The sequence below is a fragment of the Eschrichtius robustus genome, chromosome 16 (genome assembly GCF_028021215.1).
Source record: "Eschrichtius robustus isolate mEscRob2 chromosome 16, mEscRob2.pri, whole genome shotgun sequence".
Lineage (NCBI taxonomy): Eukaryota > Metazoa > Chordata > Mammalia > Artiodactyla > Eschrichtiidae > Eschrichtius > Eschrichtius robustus.
The window spans coordinates 77,356,263-77,381,742 of NC_090839.1; the positions used below are offsets into that span (position 1 = coordinate 77,356,263).

Consider the following 25,480-nt stretch of genomic DNA (forward strand, 5'->3'; position numbering starts at 1 on the left):
CTTGGCGTTTGCTTTTTTAAAACAAACAGTAGCAAAACACACACACTGTTCTGCATCTTGCTTTTTTAATTTCGCAATGTTGCTCATAATCATTCCATACCAGTTGTTTGTTTTTAAACCACAATTATATCTATATATTCTATCTTTATAAGAAAGTGGAGGGCTTCCCTGGTGGCGCAGTGGTTGAGAGTCCGCCTGCCAATGCAGGAGACACGGCCCGAGCCCTGGTCGGGGAAGATCCCACATGCCACACAGCAACTAAGCCCATGCGCCACAACTACTGAGCCTGCGCTCTAGAGCCCGTGAGCCACTACTGAAGCCCGAGTGCCTAGATCCCGTGCGCTGCAAGAAGAGACGCCACCACAATGAGAAGACTGCGCATCGCAACGAAGAGTAGACCCCACTCGCCACAACTAGAGAAAGCCCGCGCGCAGCAACGAAGACCAAACGCAGCCAAAATAAGCAAATAAATTTAATTTAAAAAAGAGAGAAATTACTGAGACATTGAAATACTAGCCGGTTTCAGTTCTCAGATGCGGGCATTAATGCACAAGGGCTCCCTTCTCCTTCAACTTTGCTTAAAAAAAATTAAAAAAAGAAAGTGGAAAGTTACTGGAATATAAATTTTAAAAATTTCTAGGTACTATTTTGAGTTCATTGCATAAATAAAACCCCTATCTTCTATATCCATTCTAAACTAGAAAACCTGTTGCAGTTACATTCTTCTCTCCGCCCCTTACAGTATAGTGGTTTGTTGTGGTAAATATACATAACACAAAATTTACCATTTTAACCATTTTTAAGTGCACAGTTCAGTGGCATTAAGTACATTCACAATGTTATGCAATCATCACCACTATCAATCTCCAGAACTTTTTCAACTTCCCAAATTGAAACTCTGTACCGATTAAACACTAACTCCCCATTCCCCCTCCCCTGGGCCCTGGTAAACATCATTCCACTTTCTGTCTCTATGAATTTGGCTATTCTAGGGACCTCATATCAGTGGAATCATACAGTATTTGTCCTTTAGTGTCTGGTTTGCTTCACTTAGCATACTGTTTTCAAGATTCATCCACGTTGTAGCATGTATTAGAATTTATTCCTTATTAAGGTTGAATGATATCCCCTTGTGATATTCATATATGCCACATTTTATTTATCCATTCATTCATCAATGGACATTTAAGTTTGCTTCTACCTTTTAGCTATTGTGAATATGCTGCTGTGAATCTGGGTGTACAAATATCTGTTTAAGTCTCCGCTTTCAATTCCCAGAAGTGGAATTGCTAGACTATATAGTAATTTTATTTATTTTTTTTGGCATGTGGGATCTTAGTTCCCCAACCAGGGATCAAACCCATGCCCCCTGTATTGGGAACGCAGAGTCTTAACCATTAGACCACCGGGGAAGTCCCCAGTAATTCTATGTTTGATTAATTAATTAATTAAACATTAACTACACATTAAATTAATGTTTAATTTTTTGAGGGCCCACCATACTGTCATCCACAGTGGCTGGACTATTTTACATTTCCATCAGCAATGCACAGGATTCTAATTTCTCCCTGTCTTTATCAACACTTATTTTCTGTTTGTTTTTATTTTTATTATTTTTTTTTCGGCTATGCCGCGTGGAATGCGGGATCTTAGTTCCCTGACCAGGTATCGAACTGTGCCCCAGTCTTAACCACTGGACCGCCAGGGAAGTCCCTGTTTGTTTTTAAATAATAGCCATCCTAAGGGGTGTGAAGTGGTATTTCATTGTGGTTTTGTTCTGCATTTCCCAAATGACTAATGATGTTGAACATCTTGTCATGTGCTACTGGCCATTTGTATATCTTTTTTGGAGAAATGTCAAGTCTGCCACTTACATTCTTTAAAATATATATTTAGGGCTTCCCTGGTGGTGCAGTGGTTAAGAATCTGCCTGCCAATGAAGGGGACACGGGTTCGATCCCTGGTCCGGGAAGATCCCACATGCCGCAGAGCAACTAAGCCCGTACGCCACAACTACTGAGCCTGCGCTCTAGAGCCTGCGAGCCACAACTACTGAGCCCGCGTGCCACAACTACTGAAGCCCACATGCCTGGAGCCAGTGCTCCACAGCAAGAGAAGCAACCGCTTCAATGAAATGAAGAGTAGCTCCCGCTCGCCGCAACTAGAGAAAGCCCGTGCGCAGCAACGAAGACCCAACACTGCCAAAAATAGATAAATAAATAAATTAATTAATTAAAAAAAAAAAAAGAAGACAAACCTTATTTTTGTACAAATGAAAAGGGGCTCTTGGGTGCTATATACCTTGAGTTTGTTTATGTCTGAGAAGGTCTGAAGTCATCATATTTTAATGTCAACATGGCTGGATTATAGTATTTTCAACTCATGTTTTAAGTATATATAAATAATATTTGCTCATGGTAAAAATGTCAAACTGCAGAGTAAATTATAAAGTGAAAAGTAAAAGTTTTCCTCTATCTCTGTATGCAGTCTCACTCAGCCACCTCCCTACCCAGCCAGCTGGGGGTGCAGGCCCAGCGCCTGGCACTGAGGTGCTCCACGCAGTGTAAAAAATGGTCTTGACCTTCAGTACGCTTACGTTCGTGTCTCAGTTAATGAAGTGGGGCCAATAGTGCTTATGTTAGGACTGAAGCAAGCTGGATGGGGACTGTGTTGATCTTGTGAGTACACGTCTCATCCAAAATGGGCAGCCAACTGTTCAGCTCCAGCTGATTCTTTATTTTTAAAATAAATTTATTTATTTCTTTATTTTTGGCTGCACTGGGTTTTCGTTGCTGTGTGCGGGCTTTCTCTACTTGCGGCGAGCGGGAGCTACTCTTCATTTCATTGAAGTGGTGGCTTCTTTTGTTGCAGAGCATGGGCTCTACGTGCACGGGCTTCAGTAGTCGTGGCACGTGGGCTCAGTAGTCGTGGCTCGCTGGCTCTAGAGCGCAGGCTCAGTAGTTGTGGCTCACGGGCTTAGTTGCTCTGCGGCATGTGGGATCTTCCTGGACCAGGGCTCAAACCCGTGTGCCCTACATTGGCAGGTGGATTCTTAACCACTGCGCCACCAGGGAAGTCCCTCCAGCTGATTCTTGTTCAAGGAATGCAGACTCAGTGTTGCTGGATTTCAAGTGAAAGGAGAAATTTGTGGTTGCTCTGCCAAACTTAACACACAAAGGGGCTGGATTTGATCAGTTGGCAGATTCTGTAGTTAGTTGCTCTGATGATGGGCTCTGGAGTCTTGGGTTTGAATCCTAGCTCTATCTATCACACATCCATTCCCAGTTTCCTCATCTATAAAATGGGATTCTACCTCATAGGATTCTTATGAGGATCAAATGAGATGCTGAAAGCACATATGAGATGGGCTCTTCATAAAGCTTATAATCTAGGGGAAGAGTCAAATGAACCTCATCTGGGAATTACACACATGAAGGCTTCACTGGGACAGAGACCTGAAGGATGAACAGTTAACTGGGTCCAGCAGTGGGAAGGGTGGAGGGGAAGGGCCTAACAGGCAGAGGGACCGGCTCCAGAGAAAGCCCTGAGGCAATCATGCAAACCCAAACTAGAGCAGTGAGGACGCAGAGGAGATAATCTTCTGGGAGCCAAGGACTTCCTAACTGATAAAGTGTGAGCTAGAAGGAGTCTCAGTTCATCCTGAGGCCAGTCCCTGCAAATTTAGGACTTCACATCACACTGGCCTGTGTTAACTTTCCTGACAGAAAAACCACACCCACCAAGTCTTCCGACCCTCTTCTCTCAAACACAGAAGAGAGGGGGGAAGCACAGGGGTCAAAAGTGAGTTGTTTTCCAGGCAGAGGAGGAAGATCAAGAAGGCAGGTAAGAAGGCACGGAGGTAGGAAGCAGTCCCATTTGCTTTGGCAGCTGAGGTGTCTGGGTGAGGGCAGGTGCCTCCAAAACTGGCTGGGCGATTTGCAGCGCCCACAACTTCAGGCTGAGGAATCTGGTCGGTTTGTAAGACCTCAGTCAAATGGAGAATGGGCGCCCCCTGGGAGCAGTACTCGGTACTGGACACAGGAGGACCCAGATGAGGAGCGGTGGGGGAGGAGGGGGTGCGGCTCAAGATGGGGTAGACTGCCTGCCACGGTTTTCTTCTCACAGGAGCTAACTCCTTGCGGCATGATGGATTCCTGGGATCCCGGAACAGCTGGGCTGGAAGGGACCTCGAAAAAGGAACTACCAACACGTGCCCCGTGTCAGGCCCTGAGCTGGGCATTTTCGTGAACATTGTCTTAACACTCCTAACTCTGCTTCGAGGTAGGTATCGGTATCCCCATTTTTCAGATGAGAAAAATCGAGGTTTGGTGACTTCCCAAGAAGGGGCGGGGATTTTGTATGACTCCAGAGCCTTTCCCCTGGAGCTCTCACGACTTGGAAGCTACCGACTCTCTGAGGTTTGGGGGAACAAGCATCGGGTGTGAGGCGCCGAAGCTTTCCAAGGGACAACAGCGTAACGGTACTTTCGGCAAGAACCACGCCTCCCTTGTCGCGACAACACTGATTTCTGCTGCTTTCCTTTAAGAGCCTTCCCCCGAAAGATGAAGTCCTCGCCACACGGGGAGGCGGATATTATATATTCCTGGATCGCCCGGACGTCTTTCTCCCTCACCCGCATTGATCCCCACTGGTGACATAAATTCTCCCCCGCTACTAGCGAGTGAAGGCATGAGACTACATTTCCCGGCAGGTCGTTCAGAAGGGGGTGGCGGGGAGAGAAGGAAAGAGACCCTCTGTTTCCGTCCGCTCTCAATTTGGCGTGTCTGCCGTGATGCATATTTCAACAGCCCACGTCCTTTCTCTGTAGAGCTAAGGAAGGGACTACGTCCCCCAGCAGGCACTGGCGCAGAGGGCGAGTGATAGGCCGCCATCTTATTGTAGTCCTTTCCCCCGTTTCCGCAGGGAGTAGCCTTAGCGCATGGACTACAAATCCCAGGTCGCCGTCTCCCCTTTCCTTCGGCTGCCATCTTCGCTGGTAGCCCCCGCCCCTTTCCCCTTCCATTGTCTCGACCGAAGATAATAGAGGGGAGCAGGGAAGACTGCAACTCCCGTCAGGCTCTGCGCCAACGGGATGGGGATTTCGGTATTACAGGCGGGCGAGATGTCCAAGGTGGTAGAATGAGGCGACGGGGAGAAGTTAGGTAGCCTGCCATCTTTATGGTAGTCTCCTTATCCTCCTGGTTCCGCCATTCTTAAGGAACGCTAGAAGGCTAAGAAACTACTATTCCCATCGCACCTCCTAAGATCGACTACTAGTCAGGTGTCCGCCCCTCTTCCGCCATCTTGCTTGTAGTCCTCGTTCCTTTTCACCTTTCCATTGTTCCTGACGAGTAGAAATGGCAACGGGAAGGCAGCAGATGGACTGCGACTCCCGTCAGGTACCACACACGCGGAGGGTTGTGGACAGGAGGGCGTGTGAGTGCCTGGGAAGGAGGTCGGGCCGGGGAAGAAGGCCATGTTGTTTGTAGTCATCGTTCCCGCTGCCCTATGCTCTGCAACGGGGAGCCTCGGGGCAACCGGACTATAACTCCCGGCACCCTCGGCTCCCGATTTGGCACGTCCTCCGCCATCTTGTTTGTAGTCCCCGCTGGCCCCAGCGTCCCATTGTTCCCACGGTGGCACCAGCGTCCGCAGGACCACGACTTCCGTCGTGCCCTGCGCGTGTTAGTCCTGGAAAGTGGAGGTGGTGGGGGAAGGAGGGGGCAGGGGGCGGGGTTCTTCTGGGAGAAGGAGGGAGTAAAGAGGAGAAGGAGGAGGGAAGGAGGAGAGAGGGGAGGGGGAAGAGAGGAGGAAGGAGGAAGGAGCTCAGGAGGGATGAGAGAGGCGGCCAGGGCCCCGGGCCGAAGCAGCGCGGGGCCGGGGGACCAGGGGGGCTGAGACACCCCAATTGCCCCCTCCCCCTTTTCCTGCCCCCTTCCATCCCTTCCTTCCAGCCTCCGGCTTGAGGAAGGGGATTTATTCAAATTTTATTTAAATCCCTATCTCCGGAGGGTCGCGCGCTGGGGGGAGGGGGAGAGGGCGGGGGCGCGCGCAGGCTGGGGGGGCGGGGCCGAGCAGCTTCCTTCACCCCCCTCTGCTCGCCCCGTAGCAGTCGGGCAGGGGGCCGCAGGCCAGGGGCGGGCCCAGGGGAGGGGGGCAGGTTACAGGGACCCCCCCCTCCCCGGGAACCGGCGGTGGGCGGGGCTTGAACCCCGGAAACGGTGGGGGGCCCAGGCCTGGCCCAGGACCCCTGGGCCGTGGGGGCCGGGAAGGGGCCAGTTAAAGGGCCGGGGGCGCCGGGGAGAGGCGGGGCGGGGTGGGGGGAGGGGAGCTGGGACTCGGACCCCCGGACTGAGTGGGGCCCGGGCAGAAGCTGTGCACCCTGCGCCCGAGGAGCCCCCGTTGGCCTGGGGGGGCTGAGGGACTAAGCCCCCCAGAGCAGGACCTCCCCCTGGAAGGGCCGCGCCGCAGCCCGTGGGAGGGCCTCGCCCCCGGCGCCCCCCATCTCCACTCGCCGCCGTCCCGGCCTCCGCCGGAGGGAGGGGCCGAGCGCCCTCGGGGGGCCGTGGACCCCGGCGTTCTGAGCGTTTCGCGCCCCGTGCCGCCCGGCCCCCCCGCCGCCGATGGCCGCCGACCCGCCGGGAGCTGCCGAGAAGGGAGAGATGGCTCCCGGGACACGTGTGAGGTGGGTTCATGCGGCTCCTCCTCACCCCCAGACCTGGGCAGCTCCCAGTCCCATTCATCCTCAGCCCGGCCTCTCTCTACCTTACCCGCCCCCAGCCTCACCCTCTCTTTGCTCCAAACTCCTCATCTCCAACCCTCCTTCCTGTTATCTCTCAACCTTGGGGAACTGGCCTTCCTTCCTAGACCCTGCTTCCCCTTGCAGACCCCCATCCCCGCCTGCAGTCGCCGCCCTCCAAGGCCCCTCCCCTGGAGCGCTGGAGGGCCCCTTCCCCCCATGGATGGGTCTGGAAGTCCCTGGAAAGGGGGAAGCTGGGGTAAGACTCTGGCCATAAAGAGACCCTCCAGGCCCGCTGAGTCTGTATGGGATCTTGGAGGATCTGGTTTCCATGGGAAGGGGAGCCCAAGGGATTCTAGACAATTAGGAGTGGAAAGCAGCTTGGGAAGCTGGGGGCGGGGGGTACACATGTAGGACTGAGCCCATCTTGAGTTCTGTGGAGATGTCAGGCTGGATTCGAGAATCCCAGGGAATCTGGGAGATTGCCCAGGTTGACCTGAGAGACCCACGAGGAGGCTGTCTTAGAGCAGACGGAGCTCTGTGGGGAGCAGAGGAGTTGAGATTTTTGGCTGAGGAGGGGCTCTGAAGCAGCATCTCAGGGAGGGTTTCCGAGCACTGGGAAGTTGGGCAACACAGTGACTCTTTAGGGACTGGGTTAGGGAAGAAGGATACCATTGAATCCGGTGAGGAAATCTAGATTTTAGGGGAAGAGAGATTGGGTCTTAGTAGCTTATGAGAGAGAGAAGAGAGGGAGTAGGAAAGGTCTGGAGCTTCCACCCAGGAATCTGTGGGTATTTGGGAGCTAAATCTGGGGCATTTTAGATTGGGGAGAGCATGGGCTGGAGCACATTTGGGTAACAGGGGAAGAGTTGGGACCTGTCTAAGGTAACTCCACAGACAAGGAGCCCCTGGCTTTCCAAGGAGCTTTGCTGTGGGGATGTCAGTGGAGAGGGCCCATGTCCCTCTCAGTGTCCTTTCGTCCTCCCTGGCCTAGGCAGGGCGGCACGATGAAGTGTCAGAGCAGGAGTGAGCTCCGGAAGCCAGTTCTCGGGGCTCCCAGAGGGCCCGGGTGAGCTGCTTCAGGGAGAGAGTGGCCTTGCCTAGACGGAGTGCTTCCCCTCACCCCCTGCAGGAGGGACACCTCCTTGTTCCTTGTCTCCCTGGGTAGGAAGCCAAGCTCTGGCTGCCTAGTAGTGGGGGAAGCTGCCAGGAGTCTCCCTGGCCTGGGCCCCAGTGGGCCCCTGACCTTGCCACCCTCCACCCACAGCCCTCGGCGTTGCTGACGCCCCCAATGTCGTCGAGCAGCCGGGGGCCGGGGGCCGGAGCGCGCCGACGCCGAACCCGCTGCCGCCGCTGCCGGGCCTGTGTGCGAACTGAGTGCGGGGACTGCCACTTCTGCCGAGACATGAAGAAGTTTGGGGGGCCCGGGCGCATGAAGCAGTCGTGCCTGCTCCGGCAGTGCACTGCCGTGAGTTCTGCCCCCGCCGTAGTGGGCACTCCTGGGGCTCCGGGCACCTTTCCCCAGCCAGCCCCAGCGCCTTTCTGGGTGACTGGTGGTGACTGCTTAGAGTGTAATGTAAAGTTGCTGTTTGTTCACTCATTCATTCACTGGCTTGTTCAAATATTCTCCAGGCCCATTTTTGTCCTCAGCTTCAAGCTGGGGCCAGTGTTAGGGTGTACAGAAGAATCCATCCCACTCTGTACCTTCACGCTTTTCCCAACTTTCAGAGGTACAGACCCATAGAAAGCTCAGGCCCTCCTGTACCCCTTCCCAGAGCTGGCCCTGTGAATAGGTCTTTGCCTTCTTTGGCCTCCCTTTCACCTGTTAGAGTGGTCTTGGATTTGAGGCCAGTCTTACCCGCTGTGTGACCTTGAGCAAATCACTTTGAACCTCAAGGTACCTTCTCTGTGAAATGTTTCCTTTGCTGAGTTGTAAAGGTTAAACAGCATGGATATGAATGTACCTGCTACAAGGCCCAGCACACAGTAGGTATCCAAGAAACGTGGGTTTCCTCCCAGCTTCCTCATCCTTTGAGCTTCCCAGGGCTCCAGAGAGTGGTCCTTCCCCAGCAGCCATGAGGAGCCAGCTGCATCCTGGGTCCCCCTCATGCCGCCACCTCCCTTTTTTCCTGTAGCCACTCTTTCCTTGTTGGTCGCTTTACCCCACAGCCCCTCCCTTTTCCTCCTTTCTCCCCCAACCCTTGCCTCACTTTCCTTCCTTCTTCCCCACCTGCTGCTTCCTTGAGCCTGCCTCACAACCTTCTTGATATGACTCAATATTACCACTGATTTTTCCAAAGTCATGTTGTCTGAAGGCCACTCTCCTTTTTCTAGGACCAGCCAGCTGCCTTTAGTGTTCCCAGGGGTCTTGCCAAAACCGGGTTTATTGTGGGGTCCAGGGCAATCCTTGCGCTGCTCACTGAGCAAACTCAGGATCACCCCAAGCTGCTGCTGTGTTCCCTCCAGCCCTCTCTGGGTATTATTGTCACGTTTGCCTATAGTCTTCTTCCTTTCCCAAAGCCAGCTACAATTTCAGGGTCACAAAGGCCCTGGATCCAGATGCAACGATCACAGCAGTAATAACTATGTATCAACTACATTTCCTGCATTATCTCATTTTTATGACAGTCTTGCAAGAAAAAAATTCCTAGCCCCATTTTACAGATGGAGAAACAGAGATGTAAGGAGGTTAAATCGGTTGCTCAAGGTCATACTGCCAAAAAGGAGCAAATTCAGGATTTGACCCAGCTTGGCCCATGGGTTCTGAACCTCATCCAGCAGCTGGCCAGGATCCCCAGAAAGAAGGGTCTTTCTCCTGCTGCTTGCTTTTGGGGTCCCTGACGCCCCCTCTCCCCCGACAGCCTGTGCTCCCACACACAGCTGTATGCCTCTTGTGTGGGGAGGCTGGGAAGGAGGACACAGTGGAGGGAGAGGAAGAGAAATTTGGTTTGAGCCTCATGGAGTGTACAATCTGCAACGAGATCGTCCACCCTGGCTGCCTGAAGGTGATGGCCCTGGGGACCCTGGAGGCTGGGGTAGGGCAGATTGTCGGGGAGCAAGGAGGTGGGCTAGGCTGCCTCTGAGTTTGCTGGCACCTGACATCCACTCCCTGCCCTCTGCCTGCAGATGGGGAAGGCTGAGGGTGTCATCAATGCAGAGATCCCCAACTGCTGGGAGTGCCCTCGCTGCACCCAGGAAGGCCGGACCAGCAAGGTAGGGGCTGGGGCTTGTCTGGGTGCTGGGCTCTGGGTAGGTGGGAGGTTGGGGATCTGTGCAGAACCTCACCCCCAGCTTCCATCTCCCCAGGATTCAGGTGAGGGACCAGGCCGCCGCAGGGCTGACAACGGCGAGGAGGGCGCCAGCCTGGGGAGTGGATGGAAGCTGACGGAGGAGCCGCCACTTCCACCACCCCCACCCAGGCGCAAGGGTCCCCTACCTGCTGGGCCCCCCCCAGAGGACGTGCCTGGGCCCCCCAAAAGAAAGGAGAGGGAGGCAGGGAATGAGCCCCCTACCCCAAGGAAAAAGGTGAGCCAGGGAGCATGCTCACTAGGTCCAGCCTAAGGGATTCTGGGAGCTGTAGTCCTGTTCCTTTTGGAGGGGAGGAGGCCCTGGGAGATAGTGCTTCATGGGTTTCCCCCAGAGATTGTAGGGAGATGTAGTTCAGGAGTTGTTGGTGGGAGGATGGCGCGTGCTCAGTATGGTGGAGAGGTACAAGTGAGAGGCAAATGGCACTGGACAGGGAAGCTTTGGGTGCTTTAGAGAAGAGGCAGAGAGCATGCTCAAATTAGCTGCTGCAGAGGAGGAAGGAGGGGCTGGAAAGGGCCTGAGGGGGAAGAAAGAGGAGATGAGAGCATGCTCAGTGAGCCAAGACACTGGTTACAAGGTGAGCATGCTCAGAGTTCTCCCTGAGATTGGGGGCTTCTGGGATTTGTAGTCTGAGAGGAGAGCATAGATCTTAGTTTTGTGGACAGTGCGGGGCTAATGGCGTCTCTCCCTTTCCCCCTATCTCCTTCTTGCCTTGGTAGGTGAAAGGAGGCCGAGAGAGGCACCTGAAGAAGGTGGGTGGAGACGCCTGCCTCCTCCGAGGATCGGACCCAGGCGGCCCCGGCCTTCTGCCCCCCAGGGTTCTGAATCCGAGCCAGGCTTTCTCGTCCTGCCACCCTGGGCTCCCTCCCGAGAACTGGGAGGTGTGCCGGGGACCTCCTCCCTCCCCTTCCCACCTTTCCGTGCCCCACCCTCCACCCTGAAGACAGAAATCTGTCCCTTCTTGCCTACGTTGTCCTGCCCCAGCCCCACTTGGCCATGATGGGCATTTGGGCCCCTGGGAAGAGTGGAGGGGGAGAGTGGGTTGGGGCCAGGCCACAAGAGCCCCGGATTTCCCAAGAACCCTTGGGGTATCGTCTGACCCATTTGCCTTGTCTTTCCAGACCTTAAAGGGGAAAGAACTGAGTTCAAATCCCTGTTCAGCCACTGACTCCCTGATTGGTCTTGGCAACTTGTCAGCTGCTCTGAGCCTCAGTTTCCTCATCAGTGAAATGGAGATGATACTACCTCCCTTACCCCATCTATGCCACGAGCTGTTTAATGACATTAAAGTAAACGAGCTTTGTAAACTGAAAATGTACTAGGGAAATAAGGCCCAGAGAGGTTTAAAGACTTGTCCAAGGTCACACAGCAAAGCTAGAATTCAGATGTCACTTTGCACTGACACACTGAATGCCAGGGTCTGCCTGATTGTGTTCAAATTCTGCCTCTGCCATTTATCAGTTTGTAACCTTGGGCAAGTCCCATAACCTCTGAGCCTAAGTTTCCTCATGTCTAAAAAGAGTGGCCCAAGTTGCCCACCCCATCCCAGCACTGTGAGGATGTCATGAGTCAGGATGGGAGGCTCCACCCAGGGCCAGACAGTCATTGTTACTGTCCCATCATTGAAGAGACACTTGAAATTGTCTGGTCCAGCGTTCCATGTTGTAGATGATGAGAAAGGGGCTTCCCATTGTCAGACAGAGAATGGATAGCCCAGCCAGTACTCAAAACTAGACCTGTAACTGTTCTCCACACCTCACTGCTTTTGGAAACTCATAAGCTAGTGAGACCCATAAGACTTAATTCATTGGATCAGCGCCTTCATGTGACAGATAAGGATAGTGAAAAGTCCAGAGAGGGCCACGGCTTGACTGAGGCCTCACGTCACTCAGGAGCAGAGCCAGGGCTGGAACTCAGGACTGTCCCTCGGGCCGTTCATCCCTTGGTGACTCCTCAGGGATAGGGGGTGGGGAGGAATGTGCCAGGCCCTAGAACAGCCTTCCTCTCTCCCCGCAGAAACCAAAGCCGCCTTTGGCCTCTGCGGAGGGCCCGGCGGTGCCGTCCCCATCACCCCAGAGGGAGAAGCTAGAGCGTTTCAAGCGGATGTGCCAGCTGCTGGAGCGGGTGCCTGACACCTCCTCGTCCTCGTCAGACTCCGACTCGGACTCCGACTCGTCAGGCACATCCCTGAGTGAGGATGAGGCTCCTGGGGAGGCCCGGAATGGGCGACGGCCAGCCCGGGGCAGCTCAGGCGAGAAGGAGAACCGCGGGGGGCGGCGGGCTGTGCGCCCTGGCAGTGGGGGGCCCCTCCTCAGCTGGCCCCTGGGCCCCGCCCCCCCGCCCCGGCCCCCACAGCTGGAGCGGCACGTGGTGCGGCCCCCACCTCGAAGCCCCGAGCCCGACACGCTGCCTCTGGCTGCCGGATCCGACCACCCCCTGCCCCGAGCCGCCTGGCTTCGAGTCTTCCAGCACCTCGGGCCCCGAGAGCTCTGCATTTGCATGCGAGTCTGCCGGACTTGGAGCCGCTGGTGAGTGGCCTGGTCAGGCCTGGGTTCCATTGCCCACACGCTCCTCGCTTGCTGTGTGACCTGTAACAGATCCCGGAGCCTCCCTGGGCCTTGTTCTTGTAATGATAATGCTTCTGTAGGATGTACGTACTGCGGTGTGGTACTTCCGTGTTGACTGTGTACAGGCTGCTTTTTATATATGAGCTCACTGAACCCTCACAACTTTGTGAGGTGGGTGCTGTTATCCCATTCTTCAGATGAAGCTGAGGTCAAGGTCCTGTGGAGAGGAAGCAGTAGAACCAGGAATTTGAGCCCAGTCCTTCTGGCTCCAGAACCTTTCCTCTTAATAACTGTCATTTATGAGTGCTTAGTATGTGCCAAGCATAGTGCTGACTGCTCTGCCTGCATCATCTCACTTGCTTTTCTTCTCCCTCTGCTGAGGACAGTCTCACTGTTGGTCGCACTTACACATAAGAAAGCCCTTTGCCGAGTGGCCTCTGTCCTCCCAGAGGCAGCCATATTTGGGCCTCCTGATACTGCTTGGAACTTCTTTGTGGCCCAGAGCCACCACCAGCACCCTCTGCCTACCCTCCTCCCATCTCCCCACTGCTTTCTGAGTCTTGTTTCTACAGAAATGGTGGTCATCCTCCCAAACCCCTGGTCTTCCTCTTTGGTCCTGCCCCTGGCAACCCCCCCGCCTCTCCATCAAACTCCTACAACACTCCTCCATCTGTACCCTCCCTCCCCCCCACCAAAAGAGCACATAGAGGCTTTCTGCATGTTGACAAGCCTTAATTCACTTTCATGTTCCCATGAAACTGTTCAGGGCAGATACTGTATCTGTTTTAGCTTTATGTTCTCAGCACAGGACAAAGGGTAGTGTAGGTGCTCAAAAAACATTTTATTAAATGAGTAAATCCAGACTCTTTCCCAGGCCCTTACTGTGGGCCAGGCATCCTGTTGGGCACTTTGCAAACATTAGCTGATGTGTTCCTCATAATAACAGCCCTGCGAGGTGGGGGAATGAGGGACACCTGAAAGCACAGTGCAGTTAGTGGCTGACCTCAAACCTCAGTCCTTTTCCTAAGGATTTTGGGGTGCTTGTTCATACTTTCTGGTCTCCGTGGAAGCTATAGAGCTAAGAAGAGAGGAAGGTAGGCTCTGGAGGTAAATTACCCGTAGGTGAATCTTACTCTTCCTCTGATTAGCTGTATGTTATCAGGCTAGTTCCTTAACTTCTCTGTGCCTCAATTTCTTCATCTGTTAAACCAGGGGGACCAAGGCATTTACTTGCTAGTGTTTTTGTAGGTTAATATACATAAAAAATTGAGGACAGTACTTAGGGAAGAGAAACTTCTCAGTGCCTTAACAGCAAACATTATTACTCACTCAGCTACAAATATTTACTGAAAGCACAGACTTTTACATCCTCAGAACACAGATCTGTGCCCTTGAAGAGCTCCCAGTCAAACTGCAACATAGAAGCAAATAGTTACAGCAGTTGCTGGGGATCACCACCCTTGCCCCAAGTAATAATTGAGGAAATGTTTGCTGAGGCCTCTTCATCAGGGCCAGCCCTGTGTTTGGCACTGGGATCCAGAGCTTGAAGAGGACCCGATTTCTGCCTCAAGGGGAGACTTGTGACTGGAGGTGGACGAAGCACAGAAGCTGGACTGGACGGTGGTTTCCAGCTTGGGCCCTGGAGTCTGGCACCCATGGGTTTCACCAGCTGTGATCCCTGCACTTCCTGGATGAAACGGCCATGGGTGGATAGCTATACCTATCAAGGCCTCCCTTTTCCTGTCTGTAGTCTGGGTTCATATCAATACCTTGTAGGGATAAAATGAGGTGGTTCTTGCAAAACACTTAGCACAGTACCTGAAGGGTGCTAAACACTCAATAAAGTAGTGGCTTTTGATGAGAAGGATGAGGGGAAGGTGGAGCAAGGGCCTGCGGGGGGCACCGTGGGACCAGTCAGGAGGCTCTTCTGAGGCCTCTTCATCAGGGCCAGCCTAGGCACAGAAGCAGGGGCAGTGAGGATGGAGAGGAGGGACTGGAGTTGGGAACTTTTTAAGAAGCAGAATGGCTTGGATTTGGTGACTGAATGGCTGTGGGGGCAGCAGGGTGACTCTCAACTGAGTTTCTGGTCCATGAGCCTGGGTGGGCAGCAATGCCATGGCCCAGGCTTGGGAATACTGAGGAGGGGCAGGTTCCGGGGTAAAGCCAAGAGCTCAGATTTGCCGTGTTTGGTCTGAAAGGCCTTTGGGCCAGTCAGGAACAAACAGGAGAGAGAGCAGCTGGATGTACAGGTCTGATGCTTAAAAGAAAGATCCAAGTTCGGGAGTTTTTAACCTATAGGTAGCGACTTCAAGGAAGAGGGCAGAAATCAGAATGTCAGCATTTGTGAGTTAGAGATAGAACAGGCAGAGAGAGATCGAGGGCACTAGTGTGTCCTGAAGGAGAGAGGTTGAGGAAGGAGTGAGTGATGAACAGGGTCGGGTGTTGATGAGAGGTCATGAGAGGCCAAGGACCAGAAGTGGCAGTTGGATTTCGCTACAAGGAGGCGTTGATATCTTTGGCTGTGCTACATGGGGGTGAGGGCACTGGAGCCAGGTCGCCTGGAGTTGAGGTTGGACTTGATCTCTTTGTTCTCTGCTGTGTCCCTCGTTTCTAAGATATGTGGCATACAGTAGGTACTGAAAAAACACTTGTCGAGTGAGTGAATGAATGAAAGTGAGGAAATCAGGATAGAGTGTGGAAAGAGGTAGGGTGGAGTGGGATAGAAATTTGTAGGTGGGAGAGCAGGAGGTTGCAGGCTTTCCTGTCTGGTGCCTTCCATCTTCTCTTGGAAACAGGTGGCAGAGTGATCTGCCCAGGCAAGCGGAGGGAGGGCGGGTGGACAAGGCCTGGGGGAGCTGCTGAGTCGCAGGGGAGAGGGTTGGGACTTCGGAGGAAATGAGCAAGGAAGGAACTAGACCCCAGGTTCAAGGCAGTTGGGGTTAGAAGTAAAGACTTAGAGGGGGACAGATCGGAGGACAGCGGTGGCAGCAGGGAGCCCAGAGAGCTGAGAAGGAAGAACTGTCTTCGGTTGGAGCCAGGAGGCCGTGCATTCCTTACAGGTGGTAGTTTGGGCTGGTCTGGCTCTGTGGCCCCAGAGGGCCTCTGCAGGAGGGAGGTTTTGCACCCGAATTTGGGGATTTGGAGGTGGGCTTAGTAGGGTGCTGGCTTGGTCAGGGGTGTTGAGTCAAGGGGAAAGGGAATGGGGTGAGGCATTTGGACATCAAGCTCTACCTCCCCTGGCTTGATGTATGCTTTGGCCTCAGACTTCTTCTGACCTCTTGCCTAAGTGTCATTCTCTAATCTAGAAAGAACTTGGCTATGGCTCCCTGTCACGTTCACAATGAACTTCCACGGTCCTGTTGGACATTTGGACACGAACAGCGACTGCACTAAACACTTCTTCTTTTTAGAGAAGCCCTTTCAGAAGGGTCCTGCACTATCTCCCTTCTTCTTTTTTTTAACATCTTTCATTTAATATTTTTCAATCATTGTTTAAAAAAAATGGAAGTGTAGTTAATTTCCTCTCCCTTCATTTTTGCAGCAAACCTTTGAAATAAGTGCTGCCTTTACCCCATTTTATGGTATGGAAAACGGAGGCCCAGAGAGAGCAAGTGACTTGCCTAAGGTCACTCAAAGCACAGAGGTGGCAGAGCTGGGATTTAGATCCCCACAGCTCACACTCCTCACCTCTGAGCTCTATGGCCACAGCCGTCCAGCCTGGCATTCCAGCCCTCCTTGCCACGGCACCCCTACCCTGGGCCTCCTCTAGCCTCACCCCCGCCTCTTCTCCACTTCAGAGTTCAGGCTCTCGATCCAGACTAGCCTGGTTTATGACCTGGCTCTGCTACCACTAATAGCTGTGGGACGTTGAATAAGTCTCTTAACCTCCCTGGGCCTCATTTTCCTTACCTCTAAAAAGGAGACTAGTATTTACCTCCTAGGGCTGTTGTGAGGTTAAATGCTTAGTGCACAGAATGCAGTAAACCCTCAGTGAACACTAGATGTTCGTGCTAGAGTCACTGTCATCGTCATCCTCATCGTTCAGGGGAGCTGATGAATTGCCCTTTGTTCTGCTGCCTCGGGTTCTCAGAGCTCTCTGTTTTCTCTCTGTGCACTGGGTCTGGATACTGGTTCTTCCTCATCTGGAACTCACATCATCTTCCTCCCCTCACCGGAATAACTACTGCCTTCCTTTTCTTTTTCTTTTTTTTTGCCACACTGCGCGGCAGGCAGGATCTTAGTTCCCCGACCAGGGATCGAACCCGTGCCCCCTGCAGTGGAAGCTTGGAGTCATAACCACTGGACCGCCAGGGAAGTCCTAACTACTGCCTTCCTTAAAGTCTCAGATCAGGCATTGTCTCCCTGGGAAGCTCCCCCTCCCAGTTTCTCATTGACTCTTATCATGTCCCTTGTTGCCTCAGTTACTGTGGACTTAGCTGTCACCCCCCTGTTTTCTCATTGTTCCATGCCTGGACACTTAGTATTAGTAGGGCCCTCAGTGACTGTTGGCTGCCACTCTGAGCTTTAAACCCAGTGTTCTGGTCATCTAAGGGCAAAGGGACAAATTAGCTATAGCCAGGAAAAGTCAGGAGAGACTTCCTGGAAGAGGAAGCACTGGAGCTGAGCCCTGAGTGATCTGGGGTGGTTGGCATTTCTGTCAGTCACACATGTGCCAAAATGTGTTGGCACCAAACAGCATGTGCCTATAGGTGGGCAGGTGGTTTGGCCTGGCTCTTGTGGAGTACGATATAGAAACAGTTGGTGGTCTGTGTGTGCCTCCAGGGGGAAGGGCTCCCTTCTAGCAATGGAAGATACAGGAGGGCTTCAAGGTGGTGGCGGCAGTTGAGCTGGAACTCAAGACTGGGTCGGAGTGAGCAGAGAGAGATTTTGGATGGAGTAAGATGGAGAAAAGGGGCAGGACCTAGGGGCAGAAGCTGGGTTGAAGGTGGGTTATTTTGGGTCTTGTTTTTTTCCTTTTCCTTTTTAGAATTGGAGAGATTTGCAAATGTTTATTGGTTGAGTGGACGGAACCGGAGAGGGAGAGGCTAGAATGCCGGAAGAGGGGGGAAATGGTAGGAGGTGGCAGGTGGGACAGAGGGGTGGAGTTGTTCAGATTGAAGCCTTAGTATCTGTGCTTGCAGCTTTCCCTAAAATGTCACCCGGGGCTCTGGAGTGTGCCTGGCAGTTGTAAGTGGCACAAAAACATGGCTTAATCCTTCCATTATTGATAGTTTTGAAAAGGAAATCTCTCCATTGGGTGCTATTATATCTTTAACACCTTTCTAATACTTATCTCCCTGTTTAATAAAAATAGTCTTTAGATGGTAGCCAAAAGCCACAGCAACACCTAGCTAGACTTTAGTAACCCTGGCCTGTTTTTATGGTGTTTATTTCTAAGGTTAACATATTTATGTGAAACAATACTGGTTTTAAGTTCAAAGAGGGGAAGCAATTTAAACATAAATTCATGTTCTGCAGATGAGTGGATAGCGAATGACTAGAGTTTGGGCATCACTGCCCCAGCACAGGGTTTCTTGAAGGGAAAGCCTCCAGAATGGGGGCTGGGAGGGAGGTAAGAGACAGCTTCCTGCATCCCTCCTCACCCCTGTTGCTTCTGACACAGTTCATCTAGCCCAGTGGTAATTTCCTGACATGGCTTTGAACTACTGTACTAGAAGAAACTTTTCAGACTGAGTCTTGAGGAACTTCAGTGTACTACTAAGTATTAGTAGATGACCTTGGGAGAGATGGGGAAGGGTTCCCTGGTAAAATACGTTTGGGAAGCCCTTCTCCAGGTCTCTGCATGTTGGACTAGTCAAGGCTCTCAGAAATGCTGGGATCAGGATCAAACAAACCTGTTTCACTTTGTTGAGGCTTCATTCGTCTTTGTGGTTTCAATACCTGGGACCTCCTAGGCCTTCCATAAGCACTGACTGAGTGAATAAATGGGAAGCCATAAATGAGGTGTGTTGTAGGGGGTGCTCTGTGGGAGGTTTGAGTGGTTCACACTGGCTTGGCATCATCCATTCATGCAACAGATGTGCAACAGGTAATGTACTATGCACCTGGCCCGGTGCTGGGCACTGGGGCTGCTGAGGGGAAGAAGCCAGGGCTGCCCTTGTGGAGCCTCCATTCTAGCTGAAGGGATACAGTAATCAAAGAGAGAGACTAGGGCTGTAAGTCAAGCCTTGGGCAGCTGGTCCTCAGGATGGTCAGATGCGGATCAAGGGCAGAAACTACTAGAGGATGAGAAGTGCCCACAGCCACCATAAGAAGCCCAAGGTAGGGGATGGGGAGCTGCTGGAAGATCTCTTTGGGGCTCCATCAAATACAGTGTGTAGGGGTGGGTGCGTGTGTCTTTGGCAGAACGGCAGAACCCTTTAGCAGCTGTAAGGCCCGCTAACTATAGTAACCCCATTTGAGCTTAGAACAACCTTGTGGGCAGGCTGAGTCTGGACTGTCATCTCTACAAGGCCTCTGAGGCTCAGAGAGAGGAATGGACTTGCCCAAGGTCTCACATCCAGTTAGTGATGGAATTGACTCCTGAACCCAATGCTCTTGGCCTGGGTCCTGGGGCTTCCTGCCCTCCCCGCTATCTTATATGGACCAGGAGAGAGCTGGGGTGAACCCGTTAGCATGGGGGTGGGGAACTGTGGGCTCCCTGAGAGCTGAGGACTGAGGTCTCTGTCTCCCCCTTGTGGCCGACAGGTGCTACGACAAGCGTCTGTGGCCTCGAATGGACCTGAGCCGGCGGAAGTCACTGACCCCGCCCATGCTTAGTGGTGTGGTTCGTCGCCAGCCTCGAGCTCTGGACCTCAGCTGGACAGGTGTCTCCAAGAAGCAGCTCATGTGGCTTCTGAACCGACTGCAAGGTAGTGCCGGGTGGTGAGGCGGGCCTGGGGGAGGAGGGGGACAGACCTGGGACGGAGTCCTCCTAGCACCAGTTTCCCGACGCCCCCCAGGCCTGCAGGAGCTGGTGCTCTCTGGCTGCTCCTGGCTCTCCGTCTCTGCCCTGGGTTCAGCCCCACTGCCGGCCCTGCGGCTCCTGGACCTCCGCTGGATCGAGGATGTTAAAGACTCCCAGCTCCGAGAGCTGCTGCTGCCTCCGCCAGACACCAAACCAGGTGCAGCCTCTGTTGGCTCCTTTGTAGAAGGGGTCGGACAAGGTGGGGGTATGAGGCCTCCAAGGTCTCTTCTGACTCCTGCTGGGTATTAAAGGATTTGAAGAAAGAACAGGACACATGAGTTTGAGTAGACAGGCCCTGCTTGGCCATTGTTCATTCGTTCACTCTCCTGCTGTGTGCTGGGCCCTGTGATCAGAGCTGAGGGAACAGGAGGAGGAGGATGTAGCCCCTGCCTTCTAGGGGGAAGATGATTATGGGGTGAAACACAATATAGGACAGGAGGATGACACAGAATTCTGCAAGAAGCCAGGGGATTGTGAGTGAAGTCTCTGGGTGTGGCGGGCACTACTGGAGAGCCTTCGCCAGAGGGAGCAGCGGTGACCGCTGTGGAAGAACGCAGGCCCAGTGTGGCTGGTCAGTTCCATTTGTCAAGAGGAGCCAGAAATAAGGATTTTCTGTGAAATATCCTGGTTTTTAAATGATGGCAGTTAATTCAGATTCTTTTAAAATTCATGTGTGGACCCAGCAAAAATATGACTGAGCAACAGATTTGGCCCCTCGATCCTCTTGTTCTACAGTAAAAGGATAAGGATTTTCCTGAGGGAACAGAGCAGAAAGAGGGAGCCAGTTGACTTGGGAGGTTGTGTGGAGGTGGTAGTTTCATTTCCCAAGTCAGACCAGCCACCTCTTGCCCTGGTCAGGCCCAGGTCCCCCGCCATGTAAAGTCAGCTTTATGGCACACATAGTTCTGGGTCCGGCCCTGTGTAGGGCCCTGGAGACCTCAAACTGAGTCAGACCCACTCCCCACCCGGGTGGAACCCCAGTCATGCGAAGAGACTCAGAAGTAGAAGGTTATGGCGTGACATGGTGAGAGCTGTGGTCAGGGGGGCGGGTGGTGGGCAGGAGGGCGGTGAGAGAAGCCCTCCTCGAGGGGGTGCTATTTGAACTGAGTCCTGAAAGGGACAGCGTTTTCCCAGGGAGTGTGAGGCAGGAAGAAACAGCTTTATGAGATGTGAGAACCATATTGGCAAAGGGGGATGCTGGGAACTGAGGCTGGTCAGGTGAGCACAGGCCTGGTCACTTTGGGGGTCATACAGAGGTGTGAGGTGGGGATGCTGAGGCCTGGGGCTCTTTGTCTAGCTCTAGCCGGGAGATGGGATACTCACGGCATCTTCTCTGGCCCCCACCAGTCTGTTCTCCATAATGAAGCTGGGGAACTATCTAGAAGGTCAGATCTGTCCACGTCACCCCATGCTCTACACTCGTTCTCGTTGCTCCCTGGTGGTCTCTGGATGAAGATCAGTATTTTACCACAGTCGATAAAGGCTGGTCTGGCTCCCACTGACCTATGGTGTCCTTACACTTCAGCCACCTCAGCCTCCTTGCCACGTTTCCTCCAGCCCCAGGGCCTTTGCCCCTCCTCTTTGCTTAGAATGCTCTATCCTCCTTCACCTGATGAACACCTAATCGTCTTTCAGGCCTCAGCGTAAATGTCACTTCCTCCTAGAAGCCCTCCATGATCTTATCCCCCATTGAGATTACAGTCCCTCTTCTAGAGAACAGTCCCCTCCCAGCATATCACTGTACAGTTGTGAAATGATTTGATTAATATCTGTTTCCTCCCACAAGATTCTTAAGCTCTGTGAGGGTGAGGACCGTCCGCTCACCCCAGCACCTTGCTTTCACAGCTCTCTTTCATGGCTCCCTTCTTCCCACCCCATACCCCTCCACAGCAGTCTTGGAAGGGGAGTAGAGGAAGAACTAGGATTCTTCCCATTTTCTGGATGAGGCCCCAGAGGCCCAGAGGGGTTGAGAGCCAGACCTGAGCACCCACCCACTGCCCACTCTTACTGGAGTTGGACTGAGCATTGGGAACAGTGCGTTGCATGAGGTGAGAAAGTGCCGGTTGTCTGGCAGACTGACTCCATCTCCTCCTGCTTCAGTTCACTTCAGTCTAAGCCCCTTTCTCAGGAGCTTGCAAAGGTGAGCTGTCCAGGCCTCCAAGGCCTAAATTCTCATTGGGACTTTACACCCACCTTTATCATCTTGGCTCCCTGGCTTCATGCAGCATTCCTGGAGCAAAACTGAAAGTTTTCCTACTTCCTTGCTTTTGCCCCTGCTGTTCTCTGCCTAGCTATGCTTCTCTCCATGTTCCCTCTCCACATGTTCAAATGCTCGAAGGCCCACCTCAGTGAAAACCTCCCTGATGCCCACTTCTCCCGCCCCAGCCACATGTGACCTCTCTTTCCTCTGCTTCCCTCTATTGGCTCTTAGCTGTGGCCCGAGGTTGAGGGCATCTGCAGATATATCCCCTTTCCAGGCTCTCAGTTCCTCAAAGAAAAAAAAAAGAGGTAGAATTCAGAGCTTGCCAAGTCAGGTGCCCACAGACTTGGTGGCCTGGCAGGTTACAGTAGTGGTGGGCTTGGTGCAGGACGTTAGGGAGTACACCATGCAGCTTTCATCATCAGGTGAAAGGGGTAGCCCGGTGATGACAGAGCTGACAATTTTTCAAGGAAAAGCTCCATATCAAAAATTTCTTTATAAAAATGTCCTTTTGGGAATTCCATGGCAAACCAGTGGTTAGGACTCCAAGCTTTCACTGCTGAGGGCCCAGGTTCAATCCTTGGTCGGGGAACTAAGATCCTGCAAGCCGCGTGGAGTGGCAAAAAAAAAGAAAAAAAAAAAGTCCTTTTATGTAGCATTAGTCACTAAGAAAATTTTTAGCACTATGCAGACACCATAGAACACTTGTGTAGGCTAGCTTCCTGACTTTGTGACATCTGATCTAGTTTATTTAGGGGCTAGGCTGGTGTCTGGGAAGCAGATAGCGCTGTGGGAAGAGTTTGGACTTAGAGTCACAAGGCCTGGTGTCCTGGCTCTGTTAATTCAGATCTTGGATAGGTTGTTTAGTGATTTGAAGCCTCCGTTTTCTCATCTGTAAACAGGAATGATGATCAGAGAACTTGTCTCCCAAGGCTGTGGTTCTTAAAGTGTGGTCTCTGGACCAGCAGCTCAACATCGCTGGAGAACTTGGTTTTTTTTGGCCACACCAGGCGGCATGCGGGAATCTTAGTTCCCCAAATCAGGGATCGAACCCTGCAGTGGAAGCGCACAGTTGTAAACACTGGACTGCCAGGGAATTCCCTGGAGAACATATTAGGAAAATAAACTCTGAGGCCCCACCTTAGACTCCCTAAACTCTGGGGGCGGGGCCCGCTGCCAGGGAGATGCAGAAGCCTCTCCAGTTGGAGAGCCGCTGGCCTAGGGGCAGGCAGCCACTTAGCTGGTGCCTGGCCCACGGTGCGTGCTCAAGCAATGGCTGCTGGTGTACCAAGGGAATTAAGTTACAAAAACCAAAAACGGAAATGCAGGATTGTGGTAGATACAATAAATGGAAAGCTTTGGGTGCAGAGATAAGGGGTGGGTGCTCTTCTACCCCGGAGAGAGAGGAAGAGGAGACCTCTGAGCTCGGACCAGAAAGCCAGGGACCCTGGCCAGGCAGGGGATTGAGCGCAGGTGGCCCCAGGCACAATCTCTTGAGGTAGGGTCCCCTGTGGAGTTTGGCCCAAGTATTTGGCGGGGAGAGAGAGGAGTTTGGAGCTGAGACGGGTGAGACCTTGTAGGAACTGGAATGTTCTACCAAGGAGATTGGACTTCTCTGAGGTGCCCTTGGAAAGTTTTTAGCAGAGGAGGGATGTGGTCCCATTTGCATTTGAGAATGGCTCCCTTTGGATGAGTGAGTGAGGAGGCTGGGGCAGGAGTTCAGGCAGGAGTGGTGTCGCCCCAGTGGTGAAGGGATCCAGATGGGGACTCCACTGATCATGGAAGGAGAGAGATGTGCCAGAGGAGCCTTCTGGGATGGCAGTTCCGTCGGGGATGTCATTTGTTGGATGAGTGACTACATACTGAGCACCTATGCCCCAATTCCTGGGCACAGAGCAAGAACAAGACAGAAATTCTTGCCTTCATGGAAGTGACATTCTAGTGGGACGAGAGGAAAAATATATAATATGTCAGATGGTGAGAAAAAGAGGGAAAAGTGCAGGGAAGGGGTTTGAGTATGTGGAATGTTATAGTTTCAGGTGGAGTAATCATGGAAGGCCTCCTTGAGAAGGCAGTGTGAGCACTGGACAGATGAAATGATGTCGAGTTGTGTGTGTTTGGGGGAGAAGAGCAAGCCATGAGCCATGTAGAGAATGCAAGTTGAGGTTCCCTTATAGTGGGAGCAGGTTTAGGGGGTGGTGAGGGATGAGTGTGGAGACACAGCTGGTGCAGGGATGGCAGCAGCCAGGAGACTGACCTCTTCTCTGCCTGCCCAGGGCAAACGGAGAGCCGTGGGCGGCTGCAGGGGGTAGCTGAGCTGCGCCTGGCCGGCCTGGAGCTGACGGATGCCTCCTTGCGGCTTCTGCTGCGCCACGCACCCCAGCTGAGCGCCCTGGACCTGAGCCACTGCGCCCACGTTGGGGATCCCAGCGTCCACCTCCTCACGGCCCCCACCTCCCCGCTCCGAGAGACCCTGGTGCACCTCAACCTCGCCGGTAAGTGTGGTCCCTTGTCTGTCCATCCTGCTAACCTCTTGGTCCCTGTGGTCCGTGCCTACCCGCTACTCACCTTCCTGGTCTCAGCTGCCATTGCCCCATCCCCAGGTTGCCACCGCCTCACGGACCACTGCCTCCCGCTGTTCCGCCGCTGCCCGCGCCTACGCCGCCTAGACCTGCGCTCCTGCCGCCAGCTCTCCCCTGAAGCTTGTGCCCGGCTGGCAGCCGCCGGGCCCCCTGGCCCCTTCCGCTGCCCAGAGGAGAAGCTACTTCTCAAGGACAGCTAGTTGGGTGCCCCCCACCCTCCCCCAGGACTCATCAGGAGCCTGGACCTCAGGCCTTCCATTTCACCCCTGCCAGGAGGCCAGGTTCCCCACCTCATGACTAGGGGTTCCTGCCCAGGGACTTGAGCCAGCCTCCCCCCTCTCTACCCCCTGCACTGATATCTCTGGGGGTCTCTCCTTCCCATCCCCTCCCCCTTCCACCTGCTTCATTGTCCATCCCCTGGGGGGAGTGGGTCAGAGGTACTGGGGGGTGCTGAGCCAAAGGGATGGTGGGAGGGGGGCTGAGGTGCAAGTCTGAGGGAGGGAGAATGGGGAAAGGGTATCTGCACACATGATACTGGGAGCCAGGGGGCTGGGGGAGGTGGAGGATGGGCGGGGGGGGGGGTGGGGGGCGGGCAGAAAGCAGACCACCAAGGGTTCAGGAAACAAAGACCAGATACTTGGAGTTGGGGGGTGGGGGTGGGAGCCAAAAAGGGAAACCAGAGGAGCAATTGGGGATCCGGGCTTCGGAGATGAGGGGATTCGGGGAGCCAGGGGAAAGGCAGGGCTGAGTGAGGGGTGGGGGCAGGAGCACCCCCTCGGGGTCACCCCTCTCCTTCCTCCCTCCCCAGATTTCAGTCCCCTCCCCCCAGCCCTGACTCCTTGAACGTCACTGACAATGGCAGCTATTGTGAGGAGTGGGGGCTGCGGGCCTACCCGCCTACCCGCTGTTCGGCGCGGCCCTGGGGAGCGGTGAGGGGTACCCCAGCCCCCTACCTGCCTCCCCGCACTATACTTGAACATTCATCTGTACTGAAGTGTTACTTGAACCGGGGGAACCTCGGACCTGGGGGAGCCGGAGCTTGAGGGGACAGGACCAGCTTGGACTGAGCCTGGACCGGTGGGCACCCAGTTTGGACTGGACCACCCCCAGGCTCTCTCT

The 25,480-nt window shown here is 53.6% G+C and overlaps 1 protein-coding gene across 2 annotated transcripts; it reads left to right on the forward strand.

Annotated features, from left to right (window-relative positions):
* Positions 1–6,361: 6,361 nt before the first annotated feature.
* On the forward strand, positions 6,362–24,816 carry FBXL19 (F-box and leucine rich repeat protein 19). 2 transcript variants are annotated; one of them, XM_068523904.1, is made up of 11 exons: positions 6,362–6,685; positions 8,007–8,207; positions 9,601–9,744; positions 9,866–9,952; positions 10,046–10,264; positions 10,765–10,926; positions 12,062–12,573; positions 19,321–19,484; positions 19,575–19,736; positions 24,056–24,274; positions 24,383–24,816. In XM_068523904.1, exons 2-11 carry the CDS (start codon positions 8,031–8,033, stop codon positions 24,559–24,561), a joined length of 2,025 nt encoding a protein of 674 aa, XP_068380005.1. In that variant the 5' UTR covers positions 6,362–6,685; positions 8,007–8,030; the 3' UTR covers positions 24,562–24,816. The 2 variants fall into 2 exon arrangements, with proteins under 2 accessions (XP_068380005.1, XP_068380006.1); XM_068523905.1 differs by having other exon boundaries at positions 10,765–10,797.
* The last annotated feature ends 664 nt before the right edge of the window (positions 24,817–25,480 follow it).

Coding starts and splice junctions, on each gene's coding strand:
- FBXL19 (XM_068523904.1), top strand. CDS start 8,031: ATGTCGTCGAGCAGCCGGGGGCCGGGGGCCGGAGCGCGCCGACGCCGA. Junction 9,745..9,865: donor TCCACCCTGGCTGCCTGAAG/GTGATGGCCCTG, acceptor CTCTGCCTGCAG/ATGGGGAAGGCTGAGGGTGT. Junction 24,275..24,382: donor GGTGCACCTCAACCTCGCCG/GTAAGTGTGGTC, acceptor CCCCATCCCCAG/GTTGCCACCGCCTCACGGAC.